At 41.4% G+C, this 23,462-nt stretch overlaps 2 protein-coding genes across 2 annotated transcripts in view; both read left to right on the top strand.

The window, feature by feature from the left end:
• LOC308676510 (histone H4) overlaps window positions 1–19,973 on the top strand; it is a gene marked incomplete at its 5' end in the record, with an annotated part of 198,724 nt that extends 178,751 nt beyond the window's left edge. The window contains one exon of the mRNA XM_081342346.1: window positions 19,895–19,973. The remainder of the gene's footprint in view (window positions 1–19,894) is intronic.
• Window positions 797–21,932, top strand: LOC308676498 (lysophospholipase D GDPD3-like). Its single transcript, XM_081342321.1, has 10 exons — window positions 797–1,175; window positions 1,500–1,542; window positions 1,637–1,772; window positions 2,978–3,023; window positions 3,151–3,269; window positions 5,307–5,396; window positions 6,475–6,608; window positions 15,656–15,715; window positions 16,013–16,064; window positions 21,482–21,932. Exons 1-10 carry the CDS (start codon window positions 1,034–1,036, stop codon window positions 21,617–21,619), a joined length of 960 nt encoding a protein of 319 aa, XP_081198447.1. The 5' UTR covers window positions 797–1,033; the 3' UTR covers window positions 21,620–21,932.
• Window positions 21,933–23,462: the final 1,530 nt, after the last annotated feature.

Here is a 23,462-nt window from a genome sequence, read left to right as displayed (position 1 = left end):
ATGCCCTTTAGGGCAGGGGTCTGCAACCTGGCTGAGGAATTCCGGGAGCTGAAGTCCACAAGTCTTAAATTTGTCAAGGTTGCAGGCCCTTGCTTTAGGGGGACGGTGAGTGTTTGGTTTTTACAAGCGATGGGATCCAGATTCTTTGACTTAGGAAAAATTGAAAACAGTTCTTACACGAAGAGTTTTTGACACACACAAATGCCACCAGCTAGCCACAAAGGGGACCACCGTAGGTGTGGTGAAAATATTGTGCTTTCTTTCTCTACAGCTGTCTCAAGAAATAAACCAATCCCTTTTCTGAAGCAAGTATATCGCCATTGGAAGGGAACCTTCCACAGGCCACAAGGCAATCCTCCTTTGTTTATGTAACTGTGGAGATGGGATCTGCGTGGCTTCCAGAAGCCTCCAGGTGTGCACGGTGATGAAGAAGACAGGTATCCAGATCTAAAACTGGAGTCCAATTCTTGAGGGCACAGAAGGTAGAAGCAAGTAGGCCCAATCCTGTCTTGATTCTCCTGTCAAGAAAGCGGCTTTTCCCCCCCCCCCCCGCCACGGGTGTGGCAAAATGACAACATACGCAGCTTGGCAGAAGGCTGGGAGAGGCCGAACCATGTGTGCCCATTTATGACCATGTGACCTGTAAACACACACACACACTAAAAACCAATAGGTAAAAAGTCATGATGGGCAGGTGCTGGTAGCAAAGGGGAGGGTTACATTTCTGACCTTTGCTTCTACACACCCATTAACTCCTACTCCTACCCTTCAGAAATTTCACTGCCTTGCTTACCTACAGCATTCAAGATTCATGGCACCAGCAAATCAGGATTTCCAATCTACCTGATTTCACCTACCGACTTTTTCCAGGCTCTCTGCAGATGATCTAATCCCTACTTTTCTTGCTGAGAAAACCAGGAGCGCTTCTCATTCCAGAGCATCTGAGTATCCCAGCTCCTGGTTGCTGCTCCTTGCTTTAATTTACCAAGCTCAGAAATACTAACCACCTGCTTCCTCGTTGCCACGTACCACAATGAGCTGCAACGTGCTCCTCTATGGGCTACCTGCCTTGGGAATCTACGCGCTGGCATCTCACTGTCTTCGGAAGAAGCCACATCTCCTTCACAAACCGCACAGGTTTCCCGTTCGATGCTTGCATGTCTCTCACAGGGGTGGTAAGTTGTGAGGTGTAAATTGGGTATTTTGGATGGAGTGGCTTTGCGGGCAGCTAGAGGGAGGCTGGAGAGGCCAGCATGTCCACCTCAGCTGCAAGTCAAGGATGAATGAGGGAAGCAGGGAGAAAAAGGCAATAAGTCATGAGACTCCTGCCTCTGCTTCTCCTCTTGAGAAGTGGGCAGGTGGGATATTTGCATTTCTTCCTGCTCCGCGGTAGTCTCAAGTCTTGTAAAGCCGCATTCCTAAAGCCCAAAGCAGAACCTACCTTCCAAGGAGGTAGACTGCCCAAGATAAAGTTTCTTGGAATCTGATTTCCTCTTCAGGTGCTGGAGAGCAGATTGAGAACACTTTGGGCGCCTTTAAAAAGTGAGTAATGCAATCTCCACTCTACCTCAACTTGCCCTTCTTCTGCACTAATCCTGTCCTTCAACTTCTCTTGCCAATCTTTGCATCTTCCCAGTGCAGTGAGCCAGGGGACAAACCTGCTTGAACTCGATTGCCACATAACGAAAGATGGGGTTGTGGTTGTGTCCCATGATGAAAATCTGAAACGCCAGACAGGGCACAACATTGATATCAGCCTCACAAAGTATAAGGTGAGCGTCTCTAGAATGTTTCCAGACTGTTTCCCATATATATATGTGTGTGTGTGTATATATATATATGAGTGTATATATATATATATATGAGTATATATATATATATATATATATATATATATATATATATATATATATATATATATATATATATATATATATATATATATATATATATATATATATATATATATGAGTGTATATATATATATATATATATATATATATATATATATATATATATATATATGAGTGTATATATATATATATATATATATATATATATATATATATATATATGAGTGTATATATATATATATATATATATATATATATATATATATATATATATATATATATATATTGCTGCGTAACAGAGTGAGCACCTGTTACTCGTCCCAGCTTCTGCCAACCTAGCAGTTCAAAAACACGTAAAAACGCAAGTAGAAAAATAGGGACCACTACGGTGGGAAGGTAACAGTGTTCCATGCACCTTTGGTGTCTAGTCATGCCGGCCACATGACCACGGAGACGTCCTCGGACAAGTGCTGGCTCTTCGGCTTTGAAACGGAGATGAGCACCGGCCCCTAGAGTTGGAAACGACTAGCACGTATGTGCGGGGGAACCTTTACCTTTATCTATATATATAAAAGTGTTAACAATGGAGAGTGTTAATATATATCCCATTGAGCTAGGTTGGGTGGAGTGTGTGTGATTCGCCCAAAGTCACCTCGTGAAATGTATGACTGGGAGAGGGCTTGTGTTTGGGTTGGGCACCATTGTAATGATATAATGATCCTTGACAAAACCACCATTGTGCCATCACAATGCAAGCTTCACCACTTTTGAGAGCACAACACGATATCACGTAACGAAAGAGGTGAAGCTTGGGTCATGACAGAATAAGGCTGCATTTGGATGAAGGTGTTGATCTCCTACAAATGGATCTAACTTGGACCTTATCACTCCTATTTCAGCATTACAACCACTACACCCCAAGGGCTTTACCCACTTTCCAGAAACAAGATAACTTCCATATTACTCCCTTTGAACAATGGTTCTAGCTCTATGGGGAGAACCAAAGAGCTTCTCCCAAAACTTCTAGGAAGGCCTGCTCTCCATTCCCTCCTTTCAACACATATGGCAAATCTCTCTCAAAACCACTCTTACCACTCCTTACTCTCATTGGTTGTGTTCCCTAGGATTTGCCACACTATCTGTCTTCTCTGGAGGTGACATTTGCTCCAGGTGAGTAGGACTATGAGTTGCTTTGGGGGGAAATGCTCTGTGGTAGAAAGCAAATCATCTGTTCTCTTTGTCCCTGAGAAAAATGCTCAGTTCTTTGTAGCAACCCTCAACCTACCCTTCCCAACAGGAAGCTTCTCCCATGGCACTGATCATCAGATTCCTCGTTTGGAAGAGGTTTTTGAGCAGTTCCCTTCAGTCCCGATTAACATTGAAATTAAAGAGGATAATGATGAGCTCATCCATCAGGTAAGAAACCCAACTGAGCTATTCAAATGTCTTTCCTGCCCAACATCTCCAGCACCATTTTGCATGGAGCACAGACCTTGGCCAATGTCCACCTTCCAGCCTCTACATCTCTCTTGCTTTTATACCTGTCAACATGAAGCTATGTTATTCACCAAAACAGTCTCTCCCATGCACAGAACCATATTCAACTTGAAAATCTCTTATCAATTAAGATACAGGACACTTTCTATTTTTCTAGCAGACAAAAATAACGTTAATAGAGGTGTTCCTTGTGCGTCTAATCACACTTGGTCAATAAAAAAATATCCAACCCTACCCTACCCTACCCTACCCTACCCTACCCTACCCTACTCTACTCTATTCTATTCTATTCTATTCTATTCTATTCTATTCTATTCTATTCTATTCTATTCTTATTTCTATTCTTATTTCTGTTCTCTCATTCCTGTAATTCAGTCACATTCCTAAGAATATATAGAACATCCAGGAAGATGTTGACCTCCCAGGTCTCATTCCACTTCTGCAGTTAACTCTTTCATCTGAGGCTGCTCAAATCTGTTGAGAAATTTGGATTCATCATTTTGAAGAAAAAAAAAGTTTGCTACAGGAATGAACTTTCCATGGGTTTTAAAACATATCTGGGATTTTACATAGAAATGGCAGCCATAGAGGAAAGGAAATAAGTAATCAAAGGCTTACATAGTGTCAAGAAATATTCACAACATTGAATTATGGAATCATAATTTAGAGCAGGAACTGGCAGTCTTCTCCTGAGAGATAACTAATTTTGTATAAGGCTTTCAGTTTTGCTAGGACCAGGAATATCACAGGCTGCCGGAGTCACCAAAACCAAAAGAACCACAATTTTTACGTCCTTTTGACCATATAACAACAGAGAGTCCTCAGTTTACAACCATTTGTTCTGAAGTTGTGAAGAAAAGTTATTTATGACCCGGTCCTTTCACTTACAGTCATTGTAGCATCCCCCTGATCAAAATTTGGACACTTGGCAACTGGCATGTATTTATGGTGGTTGCAGCGTCTGAGGGTCACTTCATCCCATTTGCAACCTTCTCAGATGGCTCCCAGCAAAGAGGGTCAATGGGGGAAGCCAGATTTGCTTAATGACTGCAGTGATTCACTTAATCATGGCAAAAAAGTTGTAAAATCGGGCACGACTCATTTAAAAATGGCTTATCAGTGGAAATTCTGGTCCCCGTTGTGATTATAAGATGATGACTACCTGTATTTTATGGTACTATGAACTTGGAAGCTTTAGAGGCAGTAAAAGAATAAAGAGAGCTATAATTAGCCTATGGTCTTCAAGTTGTCATCCTTGTGCCGAGAGTACAGGTGGCCACAGTCCTGGCTAGTGGATTGGGAGCCCGACATACAGGTATAGTCCTTGACTTACAACAGTTCATTTAGTGACTGTTCAAAGTTACAACGGTACTGGGGGAAAAATGACTTGTCATTTTTCCCAGTTATGACAGTTGCAGCATTCCTGCGGTGACGTGATTTACATTCAGAAGCTTGACAACTGATTCATTCTTATGACAGATGCAGTATCTTGGGATCGTGGGATCCCCTTTTGCGGCCTTCTGACCAGTAAAGTCAATGGGGAAGCCAGATCCGCTTAACAGCCCTGTTACTAATTTAACAACTGCAGTGGTTCACTTAACAAACACAGCCAGAAAAGTTGTAAAATGGGGCAAAACTCCCTTAACAAATTTCTCACTTAGCAAATGAAATTTTGGGCTCCGTTGTGGTCGTACGTTGAGGACTACCTGTATTCATATCAGTGTTCACATCAAGGTGTTAGAAGAAGCTGAATGTCTGTAGAGCTCCACAATATAGTAGGAAAATGCGTAAGACTACCTTTGCCCAAATCAATGCCCAACAGAGAAATCCAGATTGGTGGCTTCAGACTCCCTTTTCACTCATCTGATTGGTGCTTCTGCAACTAAAAACTTGACATTCCTTCTAGAAATCCGTTATCTGAGTATGTGTTATTTTGCCTTCTTCCTGTGAACACAGGTAGCGCATCTTGTCCAGAAATACCATCGTTCCCACATCACCATCTGGGCCTCCGTACAGAATCGAATACTTAAAAAATGCCACAAAGCTGTGCGTATCAAATGTCTTTTTCTCCAGTTTCACATTTTATGTTTACAAACCCTTTTTTTGCTTAAAGCAGGGGGTCTCCAAACTTGGCCCTTTTATGACTCGTGGACTTTAACTCCCAGAATTCCTCAGAATTGAAGTCCACGAGTCATAAAAGGGCCAAGTTTGAAGACCCCTGGCTTAAAAATTCAGGCTGCGTAAAGATAATGTAAGTTTTTTTTAAATTCTTCAGACAGCAGTAAATAAAGTATCCCTTAACAGAAGTCCTCCTCTACTTACAAACATTCATTTAGTGACCCGGTTACCATGGTGCTGAAAAAAGTCACTTACCTCACGCTTACAAACGTTGCAGCATCTCCACTGTTACAAATTCGGGTGCTTGGCAACTGTCCTGTATTTATGACCGTTGCTGTGTCTCAAGAGTCATGAGAGCCTCTGACAAGCAAAGTCAACGGGGGGAAGCCAGACTCGCTTAACAAGTGTGTGATTCACTTATCAACCACAGCCAAAGAGTCATAAAATTAGGCACAACAACTCACTTAAGACCACCTTATGTAGCAGTGGGAAAGTTCCTGTCACAATTGTGGTTGTAAGTCGAGGATTACTTGTAACACATTAGAGCACGGGGGTCAAACTCGCCGTGTCACGTGGCATGTCGTGATGTATCGAGACTTTTTTTGCATTGCCGGAGCTGGGGTGGGCATAGCCTCAGCACAATGCAACCGGCCCATGGGCTGGCAGTTTGACACCCCTGCATTAGAGCATGGTTAAAAACTCCCCTCCCTTTCTCCTTTCTCTCCTTAAGCTTTCTTTGTAGACCAACATGTTACACCTGCTTTTTCCAATTCTGCATAAGCATCAGACAGCAGTTCCCTACATCCACCAGGCAAGATGGAAAGACTGTGTTAAGCAGTTGTGTTTGCCAAGTCAGGGCAAGAATTCCCTGGGGCATTTGGATACTCAGCGAGCTAGAAAACAAAGCAGTGGGATGAAGGGCAGAAACCTTCCTAGGACTTGAAGTGTAGGCATGACAAAATCCTCCCGCTGTCTAAAATAAAAATAAATGTTATTTATCCTCCAGAACAAAGACATGCCCTACATCTTCTCCAGGAAGAGAGTCATCGCCCTGCTTTGTCTCTGGTATCTTGGACTCCTGCCCTTCGTCCCTCTGAAGGAATCGTTCCTTGAATTCATGCTGCCCTCGATCATAAACAGGTAACAGTCACTACAAGGGTGGGGGATTCAGGCAGAAAAATATACAGACTTAGAAACTTGGTCATCTATCTACCGTAATGATCAGACTTCGGAAGTCGCGGGCCCTTCAAACAGAGCCGTGTGCCAGCTTTGGAGAAACACTTTCCTGGCATGCTAATTCTGAGAAAAGGGAGGGTTATTTTGTGTCCACATCACACAATGGCCTTTCTGCAGGACCAGTAGCTAAGCAGCATCCAAGAATTCTCAACCGAGGAGAGCAGAGAAGTAGGCAACCTTGGCTCTTTTATAACTCGTGGACTTCAACTCCCAGAATTCCTGAGCCAGCCATCCTGAGGGGAAAGGGAGAGGTTTCCAAGCTGAGCCATGCTGGCTCAGGAATTCTGGGAGTTGAAGTCCACGAGTCATAAAAGAGCCAAGGTTGCCTACCCCTGGTCTATCAGCTCCAGTGAGCCATGGCCAAGGCTGCCCTCTCAAACCCTTTGCTCTGGCTTTGCTTGCGTTTTGTATGAGACAACCTATCTCCAGCTGCTCCTGCTCATCCAATACAGCTAGTCCTCGACTTACAACAGTTCATTTAGTGACAGTTCGAAGTTAGAACGGCACTGAAAAATGTGACTTACGACCATTTTCACAATTACCACCTTTGCAGCAACCCCATGATCACGTGATCAAAATTCAGATGCTTGGCAACTGGTTCATAGTTATGACCGTTGCTGTGTCCCAAGGTCATGGGGTTGCCTTTTGTGACTTTCCAACAAGGAAGTCGGATTCATTTAATAACTGGATTACTAACTTATCAACTGCACTGAATCACTTAACAACTGTGGCAAGAAAGGTCACAAAATGGGGCAAAACACACTTAACAAATGTCTCACTGAACCACAGAAATTTTGGGGTCAGTTGAGGACTACCTGTACAATCTGATAAGGTTGACATGTGCCAGGTCCCATCCATTAATCAATGTCATCTGATGGGATCCGAGCCGTGTGCCTTTTCTATTGCTGTTCTATTGCTGTTCCTGTGGAACATTTTTCCAAGATCCAAATGGCCCTGCCTGTCGGTCTTCTGAAAGGCTAGGAAGACCAGCCTTTTCCCAGGCATTCAGTCAAGAGATGTGGGGAGTCCTTCTGGATCAATTGCTTCTGTCTGCAAGCTGCCTCTATTTGATTATATTTTATTCTTTTGCCAGTTGTCATTTTATATGCTACTCTGAGCTATATGTCAATCAGTGACCATGGAGCATGTATTCATGAGCCGTTAATGGTCTAGTAGTTAAGGCACTAGGCATGAAAGCCTACTGGATGACTTTGGACTAATTGCCAGGAGGCTGTGAGTTCTAGTCCCGCCTTAGGCATAAAAGCTGGCTGGATGACTTTGAGCCAATCACCAGGAGATGATGAGTTCTAGTCCCACTGTAGAAATGAAAGCCAGCTGAGTGATTTTGGGAAAGTCAATCTCTCTCAGTCCAACCCACCTCACAGGATTATTGTTGTGGAGAAAATTAGGGAGAGTAATTGGTATGTTCCCGACCTTTAGTTATTTATAAAAAATAATAAAGATGGGAAACAAACAAAGAGTTTCTTTGGTCTAAAGAAAAGATGGACTAGGGGTGACACAATAGCAGTATTCCAGTATTTAAGGGGCTGCCACAAAGAACGGTCAACCTATTCTCCAAAGCACCAGAAGGCAAGACAAGAAACAATGGATGGAAACTAATCAAGGAGAGAAGCAAGCTGGAATTAAGGAGAAACTTCCTAACATGGGGGACAATTAACCAGTGGAACGGCTTGCCTTCAGAAAATGTAGGTGCTCCAACATTGGAGGTTTTTAAGAGACTGAACAGCCATTTGTCTCAAATTGTGTAAGGTCTTCTGCTTGAGCAGGGGGTTGGACTAGAAGATCTCCAAGGTCCCTTCCAGAAATATGAATACAGTAATACTCTTTCCCCCTTCTCAGATAGCTTCTCCCCTTGCCACTTCTAGAACCAGTAAACATTTCACTGACCATCAACAGAAGGATGACAACTACGTAGGATCTTTTGCTTCAGAGGCAATTGCTGTGAAGCATGGCAAGAAAAGACTGGATATTTTTTTATAAGGCATAATGTTGACTCTTTGAGAAGCAGGAAGTATTAAAATGCAAAAAACACAAACCACCAAAGGAAATAACTCCCAAGGTTTCAAATGGAATTATTTGAATCTCCTTGAAGTTCCAATATCTACAAGGAATTCTGAAGGAAAAATGATGGAGGCTGGTGTGGAGGAGAAGCGACTTAGCAAAATTGCAGGTGCCTCGGGTTGTCTTCTCCTCCCATCAGAGTCTTCCACCCAGCATCAACACAACAGAGTTGCCAATAAATGCTGCAACCTTTGACACAGCTGTGGGAGGAGAATGGAGGAGATGCTCTTTTGCAGCTCTGCAGCCTCCAGCAAATAGTTCAGCAGCCAAACAAAAGACGGTGTTTTCCTTTAGGAGCAGAGAGTGCAAAAGGGAAGTATAGCAATGCAGCAACACAAAGTACAGTATAAAAAAAAATTGCAAGAGCTCTACATGCAGCCATTAACAGGAAAAAAAAGAAGAAATCTCAGAGGCAACTTAAGACAGAGCAGGCTTAAGAAAGAAATGTTAATGCATAGTAGTAATAGTCTCGAGGACAGTATACAGCAGGGGCTCCCAATCTTGGCAACTTTTAAGATGTGTGGACCTCAACTCCCAGAATTCCCCAGCCAGCTGCTGTATACAGGTAGAGCTCAACTTATGACCACAGAAACCAGAAAGTTCATCATTAAGTGGTGCAGTAATTGCGTGAGATCTCACAAGAAAATACTCAATTCTACCTTCTTTTTTTTGCCATGGTGGTTAAGTGAATCACTGTGGTGGTTAAATAAGTCATCACATGACTGCAACTTGTGACCTTCCCTGCCAGCTTCCCCACTTGCATCTTGGAAGCTGGGATGGAAGGTCACAGACGTTGTCCTATGATTGTCAAGCGTCCCAATCACAATCATGTGACTGACGGTGGGGATGGAGAGACGGTCGTAAGTGCAAGGGCAGCCCTAAGATGCTTTTTTCCCCCCAACTCAGTCGTAACTCTGAACAGTCACCAAATGAATGGCCATTAGTGGGATGGAACAATGTGTACCTGGAGCAGCAGAAAACCTTGGACCACACAAAGTTTTCCCAGAAAGAAAAGAGAGTGCAGTCTCTTAATCTGAGCATTTTTCTAAGAAAGCCAAAGCTTCGCAATAGTAGTGGAGAATATCTGTGGCTTGGGTGTAGGATGAGGGTGAAGGTTTTGGTTTTTTTTAATAATATATTTTATTAATTTTTTAACATGGTCACCTTAATAGTCGGTAAACAGTGTGTTGTCTGGGTTTACATTTAAAAAACGTTCGCTAACGATTGGTTTCTATGATCTATAATCCACAAAATAGCTTTACTTGATTTCCTCTTCTTCCCATAATGTTCTCTTTTACCAACCTTAACACAGTTCTTATTGTTTTGATGGATAACAATTGAATGTAAATTTTTTTCTAATATTTCCACAAATAATGATCACATCAATATAATATTTCTTTTCTATCTAGTCCAGAGATGTCAAACACAAGGCCCAGGGGCCGGATCCGGCCCGCGAAGTGGTTTCATGTGGCCCGCGAAGCCATCCTGGAAACAGTGAGGGAACGGCCCCCACTGCCTTGGCCCTGGCCCAGAGACTCTCCTTCTACCAGAGACCCCCAGATCTGTCCCACTCCTGCCCAGGCCCCCATAGGCACCCTTGAAGCGAACGATGTAGAGCTGGCCACGCCCACCCAGTAGGCCATACACACTCTAGCCACACCCACCCAGTAGGCCACGCCCACCCAGGCCACACCCACCCAGCCCCTTGAGGGCAACCGCAATGCTGATGCGGCCCTCAATGAAATTGAGTTTGACACCCCTGATCTAGTCATTCTGGTTGCCTCATCATAGATCCCGCTTACCATTCTTGTTCACATTTGTTTTTCCCACAATAGTCAAGACATTCTTACTGGTTAAGATTTTCTCAAAGTTAATTACATTTAGATACTTGATTCTATTTTTTTTTCTCATGTAAACCATCCCATAACTTTTACCTTACTTAAGGAATAAATAAGAGGGGGGAAAAAGAGGAAAAAAAGAACAAGGGTAAAGAGGGATAACCCCTTCATGGATTACTGCCTTGTCGTGGCGAAGGGGCTTGCGTAATTCAATGAAGCTATGAGCTATGCCGTGCAGGGCCACCCAAGACGGACAGGTCATAGCCGAGAGTTCTGACAAAACGTGATCCACTGGAGAAGGAAATGGCAACCCACTCCAGTATCTTTGCCATGAAAACCCTATGGACAGTACCAAAAGGCAAAACGATATGACGCTGGAAGATGAGCCCCTCAGGTCAGAAGGCGTCCAATATGCTACTGGGGAAGAGCAGAGGGCTAGTACTAGTAGCGCCAGAAAGAATGAAGCGACTGGGCCAAAGCCGAAAGGACGCTCAGCTGTGGATGTGTCTGGTGGTGAAAGGAAAGTCCGATGCTGTAAAGATTTTTTCTCCATAGGAACCTGGAATGTAAGATCCATGAATCAAGGAAAGCTGGACGTGGTCAAACAAGAGATGACAAGACTGAACATCGACATCTTAGGCATCAGCGAACTAAAATGGACAGGAATGGGTGAATTTAATTCAGATGACCATCAGGTATACTACTGCGGGCAAGAATCCCTCAGAAGAAATGGAGTAGCCTTCATAGTCAATAAAAGAGTAGGAAAAGCAATACTGGGATACAATCCTCAAAATGACAGAATGATCTCAGTTCGAATCCAAGGCAAACCATTCAATATCACAGTAGTCCAAGTCTATGCCCCAACCACCAGTGCTGAAGAGGATGAAATTGACCGGTTCTATGAAGCCCTACAGCACCTTATAGAACTAACACCAAAAAATGATGTCCTTATCATCATGGGGGATTGGAATGCTAAAGTAGGAAGCCAAAAGATAACTGGAATAACAGGCAAGTTTGGCCTTGGAGTACAAAATGAAGCAGGGCACAGGCTGATAGAATTTTGTCAAGAGAATACGATGGTCATAGCAAACACTCTTTTCCAACAACCCAAGAGACGGCTCTACACATGGACATCTCCAGACGGTCAACACAGAAATCAGATTGACTATATGCTCTGCAGCCAAAGATGGAGAAGCTCTATACAGTCAGTAAAAACAAGACCAGGAGCTGACTGTGGCTCAGACCATGAGCTTCTCCTTGCAAAGTTTAGGCTTAAACTGAAGAAAGTAGGGAAAAGCACTAGGCCACTCAGGTATGAATTAAATCATATCCCTGTCGAATATACAGTAGAGGTGACAAATAGATTTAAGGAATTAGATCTGATAGACAGAGTGCCTGAAGAACTATGGACAGAGGTTCGCGACATTGTACAACAGGTAGCAACCAAAACCATCCCAAAGAAAAAGAAATGCAAGAAAGCAAAATGGCTGTCTGAGGAAGCTTTGCAAATAGCTGAGGAAAGGAGGGAAGCGAAAGGCAAGGGAGAAAAAGAAAGATACGCCCAACTGAATGCAGAATTCCAGAGAATAGCTAGAAGAGATAAGAATGCCTTCTTAAATGAACAGTGCAAAGAAATAGAAGAAAACAATAGAATAGGGAGGACCAGAGATCTTTTCAAGAAAATTGGAGAGATGAAGGGAACGTTTAATGCAAAAATGGGCATGATAAAGGACCAAAATGGCAGGGACCTAACAGAGGCAGAAGAGATTAAGAAGAGGTGGCAAAATTACACAGAAGAACTATACAAGAATGAGCTTAACGTCCCAGATAAACACAATGAGGTGGTCACTGACCTCGAGCCAGACATCCTAGAATGTGAAGTGAAGTGGGCCTTAGAAAAGCTGAGCAACAACAAAGCTAGTGGAGGTGACAGTATTCCAGCTGAGCTATTCAAAATCTTAAAAGACAATGCAGTAAAAGTGCTACACTCAATTTGCCAGCAAATTTGGAAAACTCAACAGTGGCCACAGGATTGGAAAAGATCAGTTTACATTCCAATTCCAAAGAAAGGCAGTGCCAAAGAATGTTCAAACTATCGCACCATTGCACTCATTTCTCATGCTAGCAAAGTCATGCTTAAAATCCTACAAGCTAGACTTCAGCAGTATGTGGATCGAGAACTACCAGAAGTACAGGCAGGATTTCGAAGAGGCAGAGGAACTAGAGATCAAATTGCCAACATACGCTGGATCATGGAGAAAGCTAGAGAGTTCCAGAAAAACATCTACTTCTGCTTCATTGACTACGCTAAAGCCTTTGATTGTGTGGATCATAACAAACTGTGGCAAGTTCTTAAAGAGATGGGAGTACCAGACCATCTTATTTGTCTCTTGAGAAATCTATATGCGGGTCAAGAAGCAACAGTGAGAACTGGACATGGAACCACTGATTGGTTCAAAATTGGGAAAGGAGTCCGGCAAGGCTGTATACTGTCGCCCTGCCTATTTAACTTATATGCAGAGCACATCATGAGAAAGGCAGGGCTAGATGAATCAAAAGTTGGAATTAAGATTGCCGGAAGAAATATCAACAACCTAAGATACGCAGATGATACCACTCTAATGGCAGAAAGTAAAGAAGAACTAAAGAGCCTCTTGTTGCGGGTGAAGAAGGAGAGTGCAAAACTTGGGTTGAAACTTAACATTAAGAAAACCAAGATCATGGCATCTGGCCCTCTCAATTCCTGGCAAATAGATGGGGAAGAAATGGAGGTAGTGACAGATTTTATTTTCCTGGGCTCCAAGATCACTGCAGATGGGGACTGTAGCCAAGAAATTAAAAGACGCTTGCTCCTGGGGAGGAAAGCCATGGCAAATCTAGACAGCACACTAAAAAGCAGAGACATCACCCTGTCAACAAAAGTGCGTATAGTCAAGGCTATGGTCTTCCCAGTTGCAATGTATGGCAGTGAAAGTTGGACCATAAGAAAGGCTGAGCGCCAAAGAATTGAGGCCTTTGAACTATGGTGCTGGAGAAGACTCCTGCGAGTCCCTTGGACTGCAAGGCGATCAAACCGGTCAGTCCTAGAGGAGATCAATCCTGACTGCTCTTTAGAAGGCCAGATCCTGAAGCTAAAACTCAAATACTTTGGCCACCTAATGAGAAGGAAGGACTCACTGGAGAAGAGCCTAATGCTGGGAAAGATCGAGGGCAATAGAAGAAGGGGACGACAGAGAATGAGGTGGCTGGATGGAGTCACTGAAGCAGTAGGCGCGAGCTTAAATGGACTCCAGAAGATGGTAGAGGACAGGAAGGCCTGGAGGAATGTTGTCCATAGGGTCGCGATGGGTCGGACACGACTTCGCAGCTAACAACAACAAAGAGGGATAAAAAGATAGAATACTACTGAAAGTCCAAGGTTCCCCTAAGCTAATACATATTTCCAAAATTTTTCCATTCTTTTTTTTTTACCATAATTAAGAATGCATTTAATCTTTAAATATTGCATTTAATAAATCTAGTCATTCTGGCCTTTTAACTCTTATTCAAAACAATTTTTTTCAATCCATTGTAACTTTCTTAAAATCAATCACACTTAAATATCTAAAATATGTCTAAAATATGAGGGTGAAGGTTTGTTTCCCGAGCTTCCCCTGAACGCCGCTGAAGAGGTTACCTAGCCTGGTAACAAAATGTTTGGAAACCCGCCCACAACCTCAGAGAATGAATCTTCACCCTCAAGGCCGAAAGTCCCACCTGTTTGTTCCTGCAGGTACACATTCCATCACATCAAGAGAGGACAAGCTGTATAGGAAATTGTAGCAAAACAATGTTGGCTTGTTTTTCATTCAATCTTGTCTGATTCTCAGAGACTGCGGTTTTCTTGGCCAGGTTTTTCAGAAGTGGTTTGTCACCAACTCCTTCCTAGGGCTGAGAGAAAGCGACTGGCCCAAGGTCACCCAACTGGTTTTGTGCCTAAGGTGGGGCTAGAAATCCCAGTCTCCTGGTTTTGAGCCTAATGCCTTAACCACTATGCTAAACTGGCTCTCTTAGAATAATAACAGTATAAATGCTGCCATAAAGTAACAGTAATCGAGGAGCAATAATGTATTGCAATAGTCATTACCACAGGAATAGTATGGGGTTAACAATAGAATGAGGGACGCGGTGGCTCAGTGGGTTAGGACGCTGAGCTAGTCGATCAGAAGATCGGCAGTTTGGCGGGTCGAATCCCGAGTGCCATGTAGCAGAGTGAGCGCCTGTTACTCATCCCAGCTTCTGCCAACCTAGCAGTTCGAAAGCACGTAAAAATGCAAGTAGAAAAATAGGGACCACTACGGTGGGAAGGTAACAGCATTTCGTGCGCCTTTGGCATCTAGTCCATGGAGACATCCTCGGACAAACGCTGGCTCTTCGGCTTTGAAACAGACATGAGCACCGGCCCCTAGAGTTGGAAATGACTAGCACACATGTGCGGGGGAACCTTTACCTTTACTAACAGTAGAATAGAATAGAGGAAGTACTCCTGTATCATTTTGTTTTTAGCAAATAAAACATCTCTCATGGGAAGACATAAGAAAACCACCTGTCCAGGGTCCAATGATTCTGTGTCTCTCTTGGATCTGAATCCATCTAACTGGGTGCAGTTTAACAAAGAAACTTAATGCACAAGGCATTCAGTTACATCAGGTCTCACAGCTTGGGGCTTTTCCCCTATAATGTGACTAACGCCTAAGTTAATTGGACAGGATAAAGTTAAACTGACCTTCCTCACATGTTCTCTTTCATGTTCTGTAGAAGTTTAGTTGTGAAGAAAAACAGGGCAGGTGTATAAAAATTATTCTAAGAGTTTCTCCGTCAACGACCAGATGTGTCAACGACCAGATGCGTTTGTCGTATGTTTTGTAATTCATGGATTCTTGGGGGGGGGGGGAAGTGTGGGATCCAATATTTTAGAGGAGGAACAGCAGGAAACCAGCAGTTGTCAGGAGCTTGTTAATTTTGCCACCTTTTTGTTTTGTTTAATCGTAGGACTTATTTTCCAGTGGAAAAGGGAAGACTTGGATCACTACTGGCAAAATTTACCACCAAGTGAGTGACACAGAGCTGTGGTTTTAATTGTTTCGTTGCTACTAAGTATTCCTTTCCTTCATCACCTTCTCTCCTTTCCCAGCAGGAGAGTTCTTAATGAAGCCCCATAACCCAAGCCAGCTGTTTCCCTGCTAGAGACAATAAATTTCAGAAAAATAACCCCTCTCTCCCCAAGTGAGACTATGATTTTTCTCATATCTAGCTGTTTTTCCATTTTTCTGCTGGGCTCTGCAATAGATAAAGTAGAGTGGTTACACCTAAACCTCTTGTATTGCTATTTCTTTCCTTTCCCAACAGGGTGGCAATGCATAAACAGCTGTTCAAACATCTGGAAGACAGAGGAATACAAGTATGTTGGGGAAGACTGAGAAATCAGCATTTTGGGTGGCAGCCTAGTCTCTACTTCTGGGGATGATCAGAATTATTATTTATTTATTCATTTATTATTAAAGTTATATGCCGCTCATCTCACTATTAAGCAACTCTGGGTGGCTTACAATATTATAAACATTGATATAAGCAATTAAAACATCAAAAGAGCAAAACTTTGGGCATCAAAAGTTAAAATACTAAGTTAACAACAAAGCGAATAAAATGAAATGTGTACTCCGGGTGGAGTTGGGATCTTCTAATAGTCTACTAGCCACCTTGGAAATGAGACCACCTCACATTGGGGCCCCAGGCCAGTTGGCAAAGTCAGGTTCTTTCGGAAGGCCAAGAGGGCGAGGGCAGATCTCACCTCAAGTTGCATGACGTTCCAAAGGGCAGGAGCCACAGCAAAAAGGCTTTCCCATTGGATCTCACCAGCTACAATTCCTTGGCTAACTCAATCCAGAGCCTCCCACTTCTGCCAAACTAAGTAGGGAGGGCCAATCCCATCAGGGTGAGACTGTTTTTCAGATAACCTGGACCGTGCCCTACACGGGGCTTTAAAGGTAATGACTAACACCTTGAATACCGGAAGCAATTCAGCAACCAATGCAGTTCGTGTAGCAGTGGTGTAACATGGGCCACTCTAGGGACCCCTAAAACTGTTTGCGCTGCTGCATTTTGTGCCAGCTATAGCTCCCAAATGCTCTTCAAGGGTAGCTCCACGTAAAGTGGATTGCAGTAGTCCAAGTGCAAGATGACCCCAGGGCCTCAGTGGCTGAACCTGAATTAAAACCTGAGTTGCAACAATTGCCAAAAAAAATTGCTATTGACCTAGCTAACAGGGGTGTATGTTTTAGCTTCTGAGTACAGATAGTCCCTGACTTACAGCCATTTGTTTAGTGACCGCTCAAAGTTACAACAGCACTGGAAAAAGTGACTTATGACCGTTTTTCATACTTACAACCATTGCTGCATCCCTGTGGTCACGTGAGCAAAATTCAGGCAACTGTAGTGTTCGTATTTATGACGGTTGCAGTGTCCTGGGGTCATATGATCACCTTCTGCGATCTTCTGATAAGAAAGGGAACAAGATTCACTTAACAATTGTGTTACTAACTTAACAACTGCAGTGATTCACTTAACAACCATGGCAAGAAAGGTTGTAAAATGGGCAAAACTCGCTTAACTGTCTTGCTTAGCCACAGAAATTTTGGGCTCAATTGCAGTCATAAGTCAAGGACTACTTCTACTCCATGTAGATCCATGAATGTGGTACATCCACAGAAATCTCCATGTCTTGCCTGATCATTTCTATATATATATATTTTTGAAGCTCGCATGCTAGAAGCCATTTTGAATTCTCAAACACAATCTTTTTTTCTCTCTAAGAAAACCACATTTGTATTTTCACCAACGCTGTAAGAAAGGATGAGGAAGAACCAACTTCCCAGTTTTCCATAATCATTTTTACAGGAATGTTCATAATATAGTATCAAAATGTCAAACATGAGTTCCAGTCCTAAAAGCTTGGCTATCCTCTTTTAACAGAAGATTAAATTGTGGGAAATTCTAATAATGTGGAATTGCTAACCACGTTAAAGACTTCACCTTTCCAAACTCCAAATTAGAGGCGTCCTACCTCTAACACCCTCTACACCAGTATCTTTTAAACTTGGCAACTTGTGTGTGGATTTCAACTCCCAAACTTGGCAACTTGTGTGTGGATTTCAACTCCCAGAATTCCCCAACCATTCTGGGAGTTGAAGTCCACCCATCTTAAAGTTGCCAAGTTTTAAAAAAAACACCCCTCTACTCTTTTCTAGTTTCCCCTGTGTCTGTGACATAGGCTAATGCAACCATACTTCACAGGGTTTATTTCAAATAACCAATCACAAGACTTTTTCTGCAGCTTGTTGCTAAGGTAGGGATGGCAGCAGAAGCAAAGATTCTTCTTCTTCCCTGCAGTGACAAGATGCTTTGCACTTGGTCTGCTGGGGAAATGCTGGAGAAATAATTGTACATATAAATAATAGACTTTTACAAGGGAAATCTGGTTTCAGACAGTTCTCTGAAGATTCTATATTATTACTATATAATATGGAATGGAATGGAATGGAATGGAATAGAATAGAAGCTGGAAGGGACCTTGGAGGTCTTCTAGTCCAGCCCCCTGCTCAAGCAGGAGAACTTATGTTTATATATCCAGCCAGATGTTTAGACTGGATTTGGCAAGAACATAGGATAGGCAGATACAGGTAGTCATTGACTTAGGACCACAATTGAGCCCAAAATTTCTGTTGTCAAGTAAGACATTTCTTAAGTGAGCTTTGCCCCATTTTACAATCTTACTTGCCAGTTATTTTTTTTATTAAAGAGTTTTACAGATACATTTTAAACATAAAAAACATAAAAAGCCATCCCCCCCACCCAGTTCCCCCTCCCTCTCCCTCCCCCCCCCCGACTTCCCAGAGCATAATACAGGGTATTGACCCTAACAATCTTAAACTATAATATGCAAACTAACTATAATAACATTTTGAGTCCTATCGTACTTTAACTCTCCTTAAAAATAACTAAATAATAACAAATCTTCTAAATCTAATACTCATTCAAATGCTAAATGAAACTTTTTGGTCCCATATTTATTCTGGATATAATCAATCCATCTTCTCCATTCCAGAAGGTATATCTTTGTTGCGAATGGTCTTTCAAATATGCTGAGATTTTCGCCAATTCTGCCAGGTTCGAAACTTTTAAAGTCCATTCTTCTATAGTAGGCAAATCCTCCTTCTTCCAATATTGCGCTACCAAAAGTCTTGCTGCTGTTATTAAATACAGCATCAATTTAGTTTCTATAGCAGTACAGTCTATAGTAATACCCAGCAAAAATAATTGTGGAGAAAATTTTATCTTTTTCTTAAAATATCTTCTGCATATTCCACCAAATTTTAATCCAAAAAGCTTTAACTTTTTTACAAGTCCACCATATATGTTAATACGTTGCATCATCACAACCACACCTCCAGCATTTAGGCTGATAATTTGAATACATAGATGCCAATTTCTTAGGATCTAAATGCCATCTATAAAACATCTTATAAAAATTCTCTCTTAAATTTTGTGCCTGTGTAAATTTTACATTTCTGACCCATATTGTTTCCCAAGTATCCATCATTATTGGTTCTTGAATATTCTGAGCCCATTTTATCATACAATCTTTAACAAGTTCCGTTTCTGAATCTAATTCTATCAATGCATTATATATCCTTCTTATATGTGCAGGATTTGATCTCTAATTTGTTTAATCAAATTTTCATCTACTATAGAAATACCAATTTTCTGATCCTGTTTCCATCTAGCTTGTAACTGCCCATACTGAAACCAAGTTTGTACTATCTTTTCTTCTTTTAAAATATTAAATGACTTTAATTGCCACATATTTCTTTCCAATCTAAGAATTTCTTTATATGTAGTCACATCATGCTTAAATCCCACATTTATATTTTCTATCGCATGTTTAGGTATTGCCCAAATTGGAATTTTAAGGTTCAACTTATAACGATATTTTTTCCAAACTCGCAACAGGGCATATCTTAATATATGTGTCTTAAAAACATTATCCACTTTTTTATCATACAATAAATAAGCATGCCAACCATATAACAAATCATATCCTTCAATATTCACTAATCTCTCTTGTGTTAAATTGAACCAATTACTAATTGATGATAATACCGCAGCTTCATACTATAATTTAAAATTTAATTTAAGACCACCTCTTTCACGTGCAACTTGCATTATCTTAAGTTTAACTCTTGGTCTCTTCCCTGCCCAAACAAATTTATTAATACCTCTCTGCCATTCCTCCAAATTTGAATCTTTTTTAAGTATAGGTATCATTTGAAACAAAAATAAGAATTTAGGTAAAACATTCATTTTCACAGCTGCAATTCTTCCCAATAAAGACAATTGCAATTTTTTCCAACTAATTCTTTTTGTATTTTTAACCATAACAATTCATAATTATTTTTATATAATTTCACATTTGAAGCTGAAAGATATACCCCCAAGTATTTGACCTTTTTAACTATTTCAAATCCTGTTAGTTTTCCTAAAACTTCCTTTTGTTCTTTGGTCATATTTTTAGACAATATTTTAGTTTTTTGCCTATTTACCTTAAATCCAGAGACTTTTCCATATTGTAAAATTATTTCCATTAAATCTATAACCGATTGAGTTGGTTGACCTAATGTAATAACCAAATCATCCGCAAACGCTTTCAATCTATAATCTTGATCTTTAATTTTAATTCCCTTTATTTTCTTTGATTCACGTATCTTAATCAACAATATTTCCAATGTTAAAACAAACAATAATGGCGACAACGGACAACCCTGTCTTGTACCCTTTTCAATTTTACAAGCTTCTGTTAAGCTACCATTGATTATTATTTGAGCTGTTTGTTTTTGATATATTGCCCTAATAGATTGTAAAAACTTACCACCAAACTCCATTTTCTCCAAAACCTTAAATAAAAATTGCCAATTCAATTGATCAAACGCTTTTTCAGCATCCCAAAAAATCAGCGCTGCAGGGACTTGATTATTTCTTTCCAAATATTCTAATAAATTTACAATATGTCTCACATTATTTTTCATTTCCCTACCACTTATAAAACCTGTTTGATCAGAATAAATCATTTGCTGCATAACCCCCATTAATCTATTTACTAAAATCTTTGCAAATATTTTATAATCATTATTTAAAAGCGATATAGGCCTATAATTTTTAAGTTGAACAAGATCTTGATCTTCCTTCGGAATCAAAGTTATAAATGCTGTTTTCCACGATGGAGGCTTGCCACAGTTATTAAGTGGATCATTGCGGTTGTTAAGTTAGTAACACGGTTGTAAAGTGTATCTGGCTTCCCCACTGACTTTGCTTGTCAGAAGCTCGCCAAAGGTGATCCTGTGACTCTGAGGCATTGCAACCGTCATAAATATGAGCCAGTTGCCAAGCGTCTGAATTTTGATCACATGACCATAGGGATGCTGCAATGGTCGTATGTGTGAAAAAACGGTCATAGGTCACTTTTCCACTGCCGTTGTAATTTCGAACGGTCACTAAACGAACTAAGTTTGAAGTCTATCTGTATTACAGTTGTTTGGTGGTGTTAAAAGCATCATCGCAGGATCTTCCAGGTAAAGCTGCCTCATGCAACTGACTGATGGTGATTTTTGTCAATATTGCTGGTGTTCCAAGAGTTGCTCCAGAAATTTTGGGATTGCAGCAAAGGCACCTCTTCTGCTCGGTACTGTCTTGGCTTTGGTCATTTTATTTCCCATGTTTGCATTCTGGGATTGTATTTTTCCCTTTTCCTCTTTTCTATTTAAGATTCTTCTGTGGGTTTTGAATGAAGAAAAAGACTTTGAGGAAGCCTTTAGCTATGGAGTCTCCGGAGTCATGTCTGACTACCCAACTCTTCTTCGGCATTACCTGGATGCTCATCCGCCACCACCTTCCCAGGCATAAATTGCTATGTTATCTTAGAATCACCGTTGACATTTCTGGTGGGGAATGGAGAGAGAAAAAGAAGATGAATGTGAACGATCGGTATACCTGTGTATACTGTAATTTTGAAAAGAAAAAAAAAATAACAATTCTGTTACCGGTGTGGGGCATTTTCAGTAGCTGAGTAACATATTACGTACTGAAGCAAGGGACTGAAGATAATGCGAGGCTACTGTTTTGCTACAATCCTGCTTGTAGAACACTGACATTTTCATCATTCACCTCCTGGATAATCGGAACAAAAAGACAAAGGAGGAGGACAACTCTCTCATTAACGCTCAGCAAAACAGAAATAAAAAAGCACTCGGTAAAGAATAATCAACTTTCTTTTTCTCCTGAGGGGAGTGCTTCCTTTGTAATAAACAGTGCTTTTTTTGTAAAAGAAAAAGGTGCCGGAACTCACACGTCCGTACAACCCTCCTTGCCTATCCTACAAGGTTCCATCCAGAAAAGGTGCCGGAACTCCGTTCTGAGCGTTCTATGACAAAAAAAGCCCTGGTAATAAATAGGCCACAAGGTTAGTTTGGTGTAGTGCAAGTGGTCTTCAAACTTGGCCCTTTTATGACTTGCGGACTTCAGCTTCCAGAATTCCTCAGCCAGGCACGCTGGCTGAGGAATTCTGGGAGTTGAAGTCCGCAAGTCATAAAAGGGCCAAGTTTGAAGATCCCTGGTGTAAAAACAGAATTATAAAGACACTGAAAGCATTAAGATTAAGGTGGCACAATGATGTGATTTTTTTTTCATTGTCAAAATACTTTCCACAGATTTTTTTTCTAGAGCACAAATATGGAATCCGTGAGTCTCCAGATATTGTTGGATATTAATTCCCATCAGTTTAAGCCAGCAGGACCAATAATCAGAAACAATGGCAGCTATAGCTGCAAATCTTTTTAAACCAAGCTTAGATGGCACTATGTTAACCTCCACACATAGGTTTTACACTCATGGTACCAGTGCTCTTACTTTTACATTCCACAGATCTCATTTCCCAATCTGAGGTTTTAAGAGGTGAGCCAATCTCAGAATGGTAATAGAATTCACACCTGGCCAGAGACTTCCTCCATATTATTTGGTAAGATGTTCCTTGGCTGAGCCCTAACACTGAAAAACCGGTTTTGCCAGCTAAGTCCCAATTCAAATTAACTGCACTGTAAAAATTGAGGTCCCCATAATTATTATTCATTTCACTATGTAACATATCCTTTAGTGACAATAGTCTGAGTCTATATCAATTGCCTTTTCTCTGATAAAAGTGCTTGTCCTAAGAAGCTACACTATACTGTACTTTTGTTGTTAGTTGTGAAGTCGTGTTCGATCCATCGCGACCCTATGGACAATGTTCCTCCAGGCCTTCCTGTCCTCTACCATCTTCTGGAGTCCATTTAAGCTCACGCCTACTGCTTCAGTGACTCCATCCAGCCACCTCATTCTCTGTCGTCCCCTTCTTCTATTGCCCTCAATCTTTCACAGCATTAGGCTCTTCTCCAGTGAGTCCTTCCTTCTCATTATATATACTGTACTATGTTGGTGCAAAATTGTAGGAAATTGGTCACCACCCAAAGGGGAAGGGAATTATAGATATAATAGTGGCAGAAGGACACCACAATTACCTAGCAGAAGGGAGGGAGGTTCATGGACTTGGAGAGAAATCATGGGGATATCGTTGAAAATTCAGGTCTCCAATTCGGTTTAGTCAATACTGTACATCACGGATATCCAACCTTGGCAACTTTAAAACTTACGGACTTCAACTCCCAGAATTTGCCAGCTGGCATGGCTGGCTGTGGAGTTCTGGGAGTTGAAG

This window comes from Vipera berus (genome assembly GCF_964194415.1).
Source record: "Vipera berus genome assembly, chromosome: W".
Taxonomy (NCBI): Eukaryota; Metazoa; Chordata; class Lepidosauria; order Squamata; family Viperidae; genus Vipera; species Vipera berus.
The sequence above is the reverse complement of the archived record's forward strand: the minus strand, read 5'-3'. Positions and strand labels throughout refer to the sequence as shown.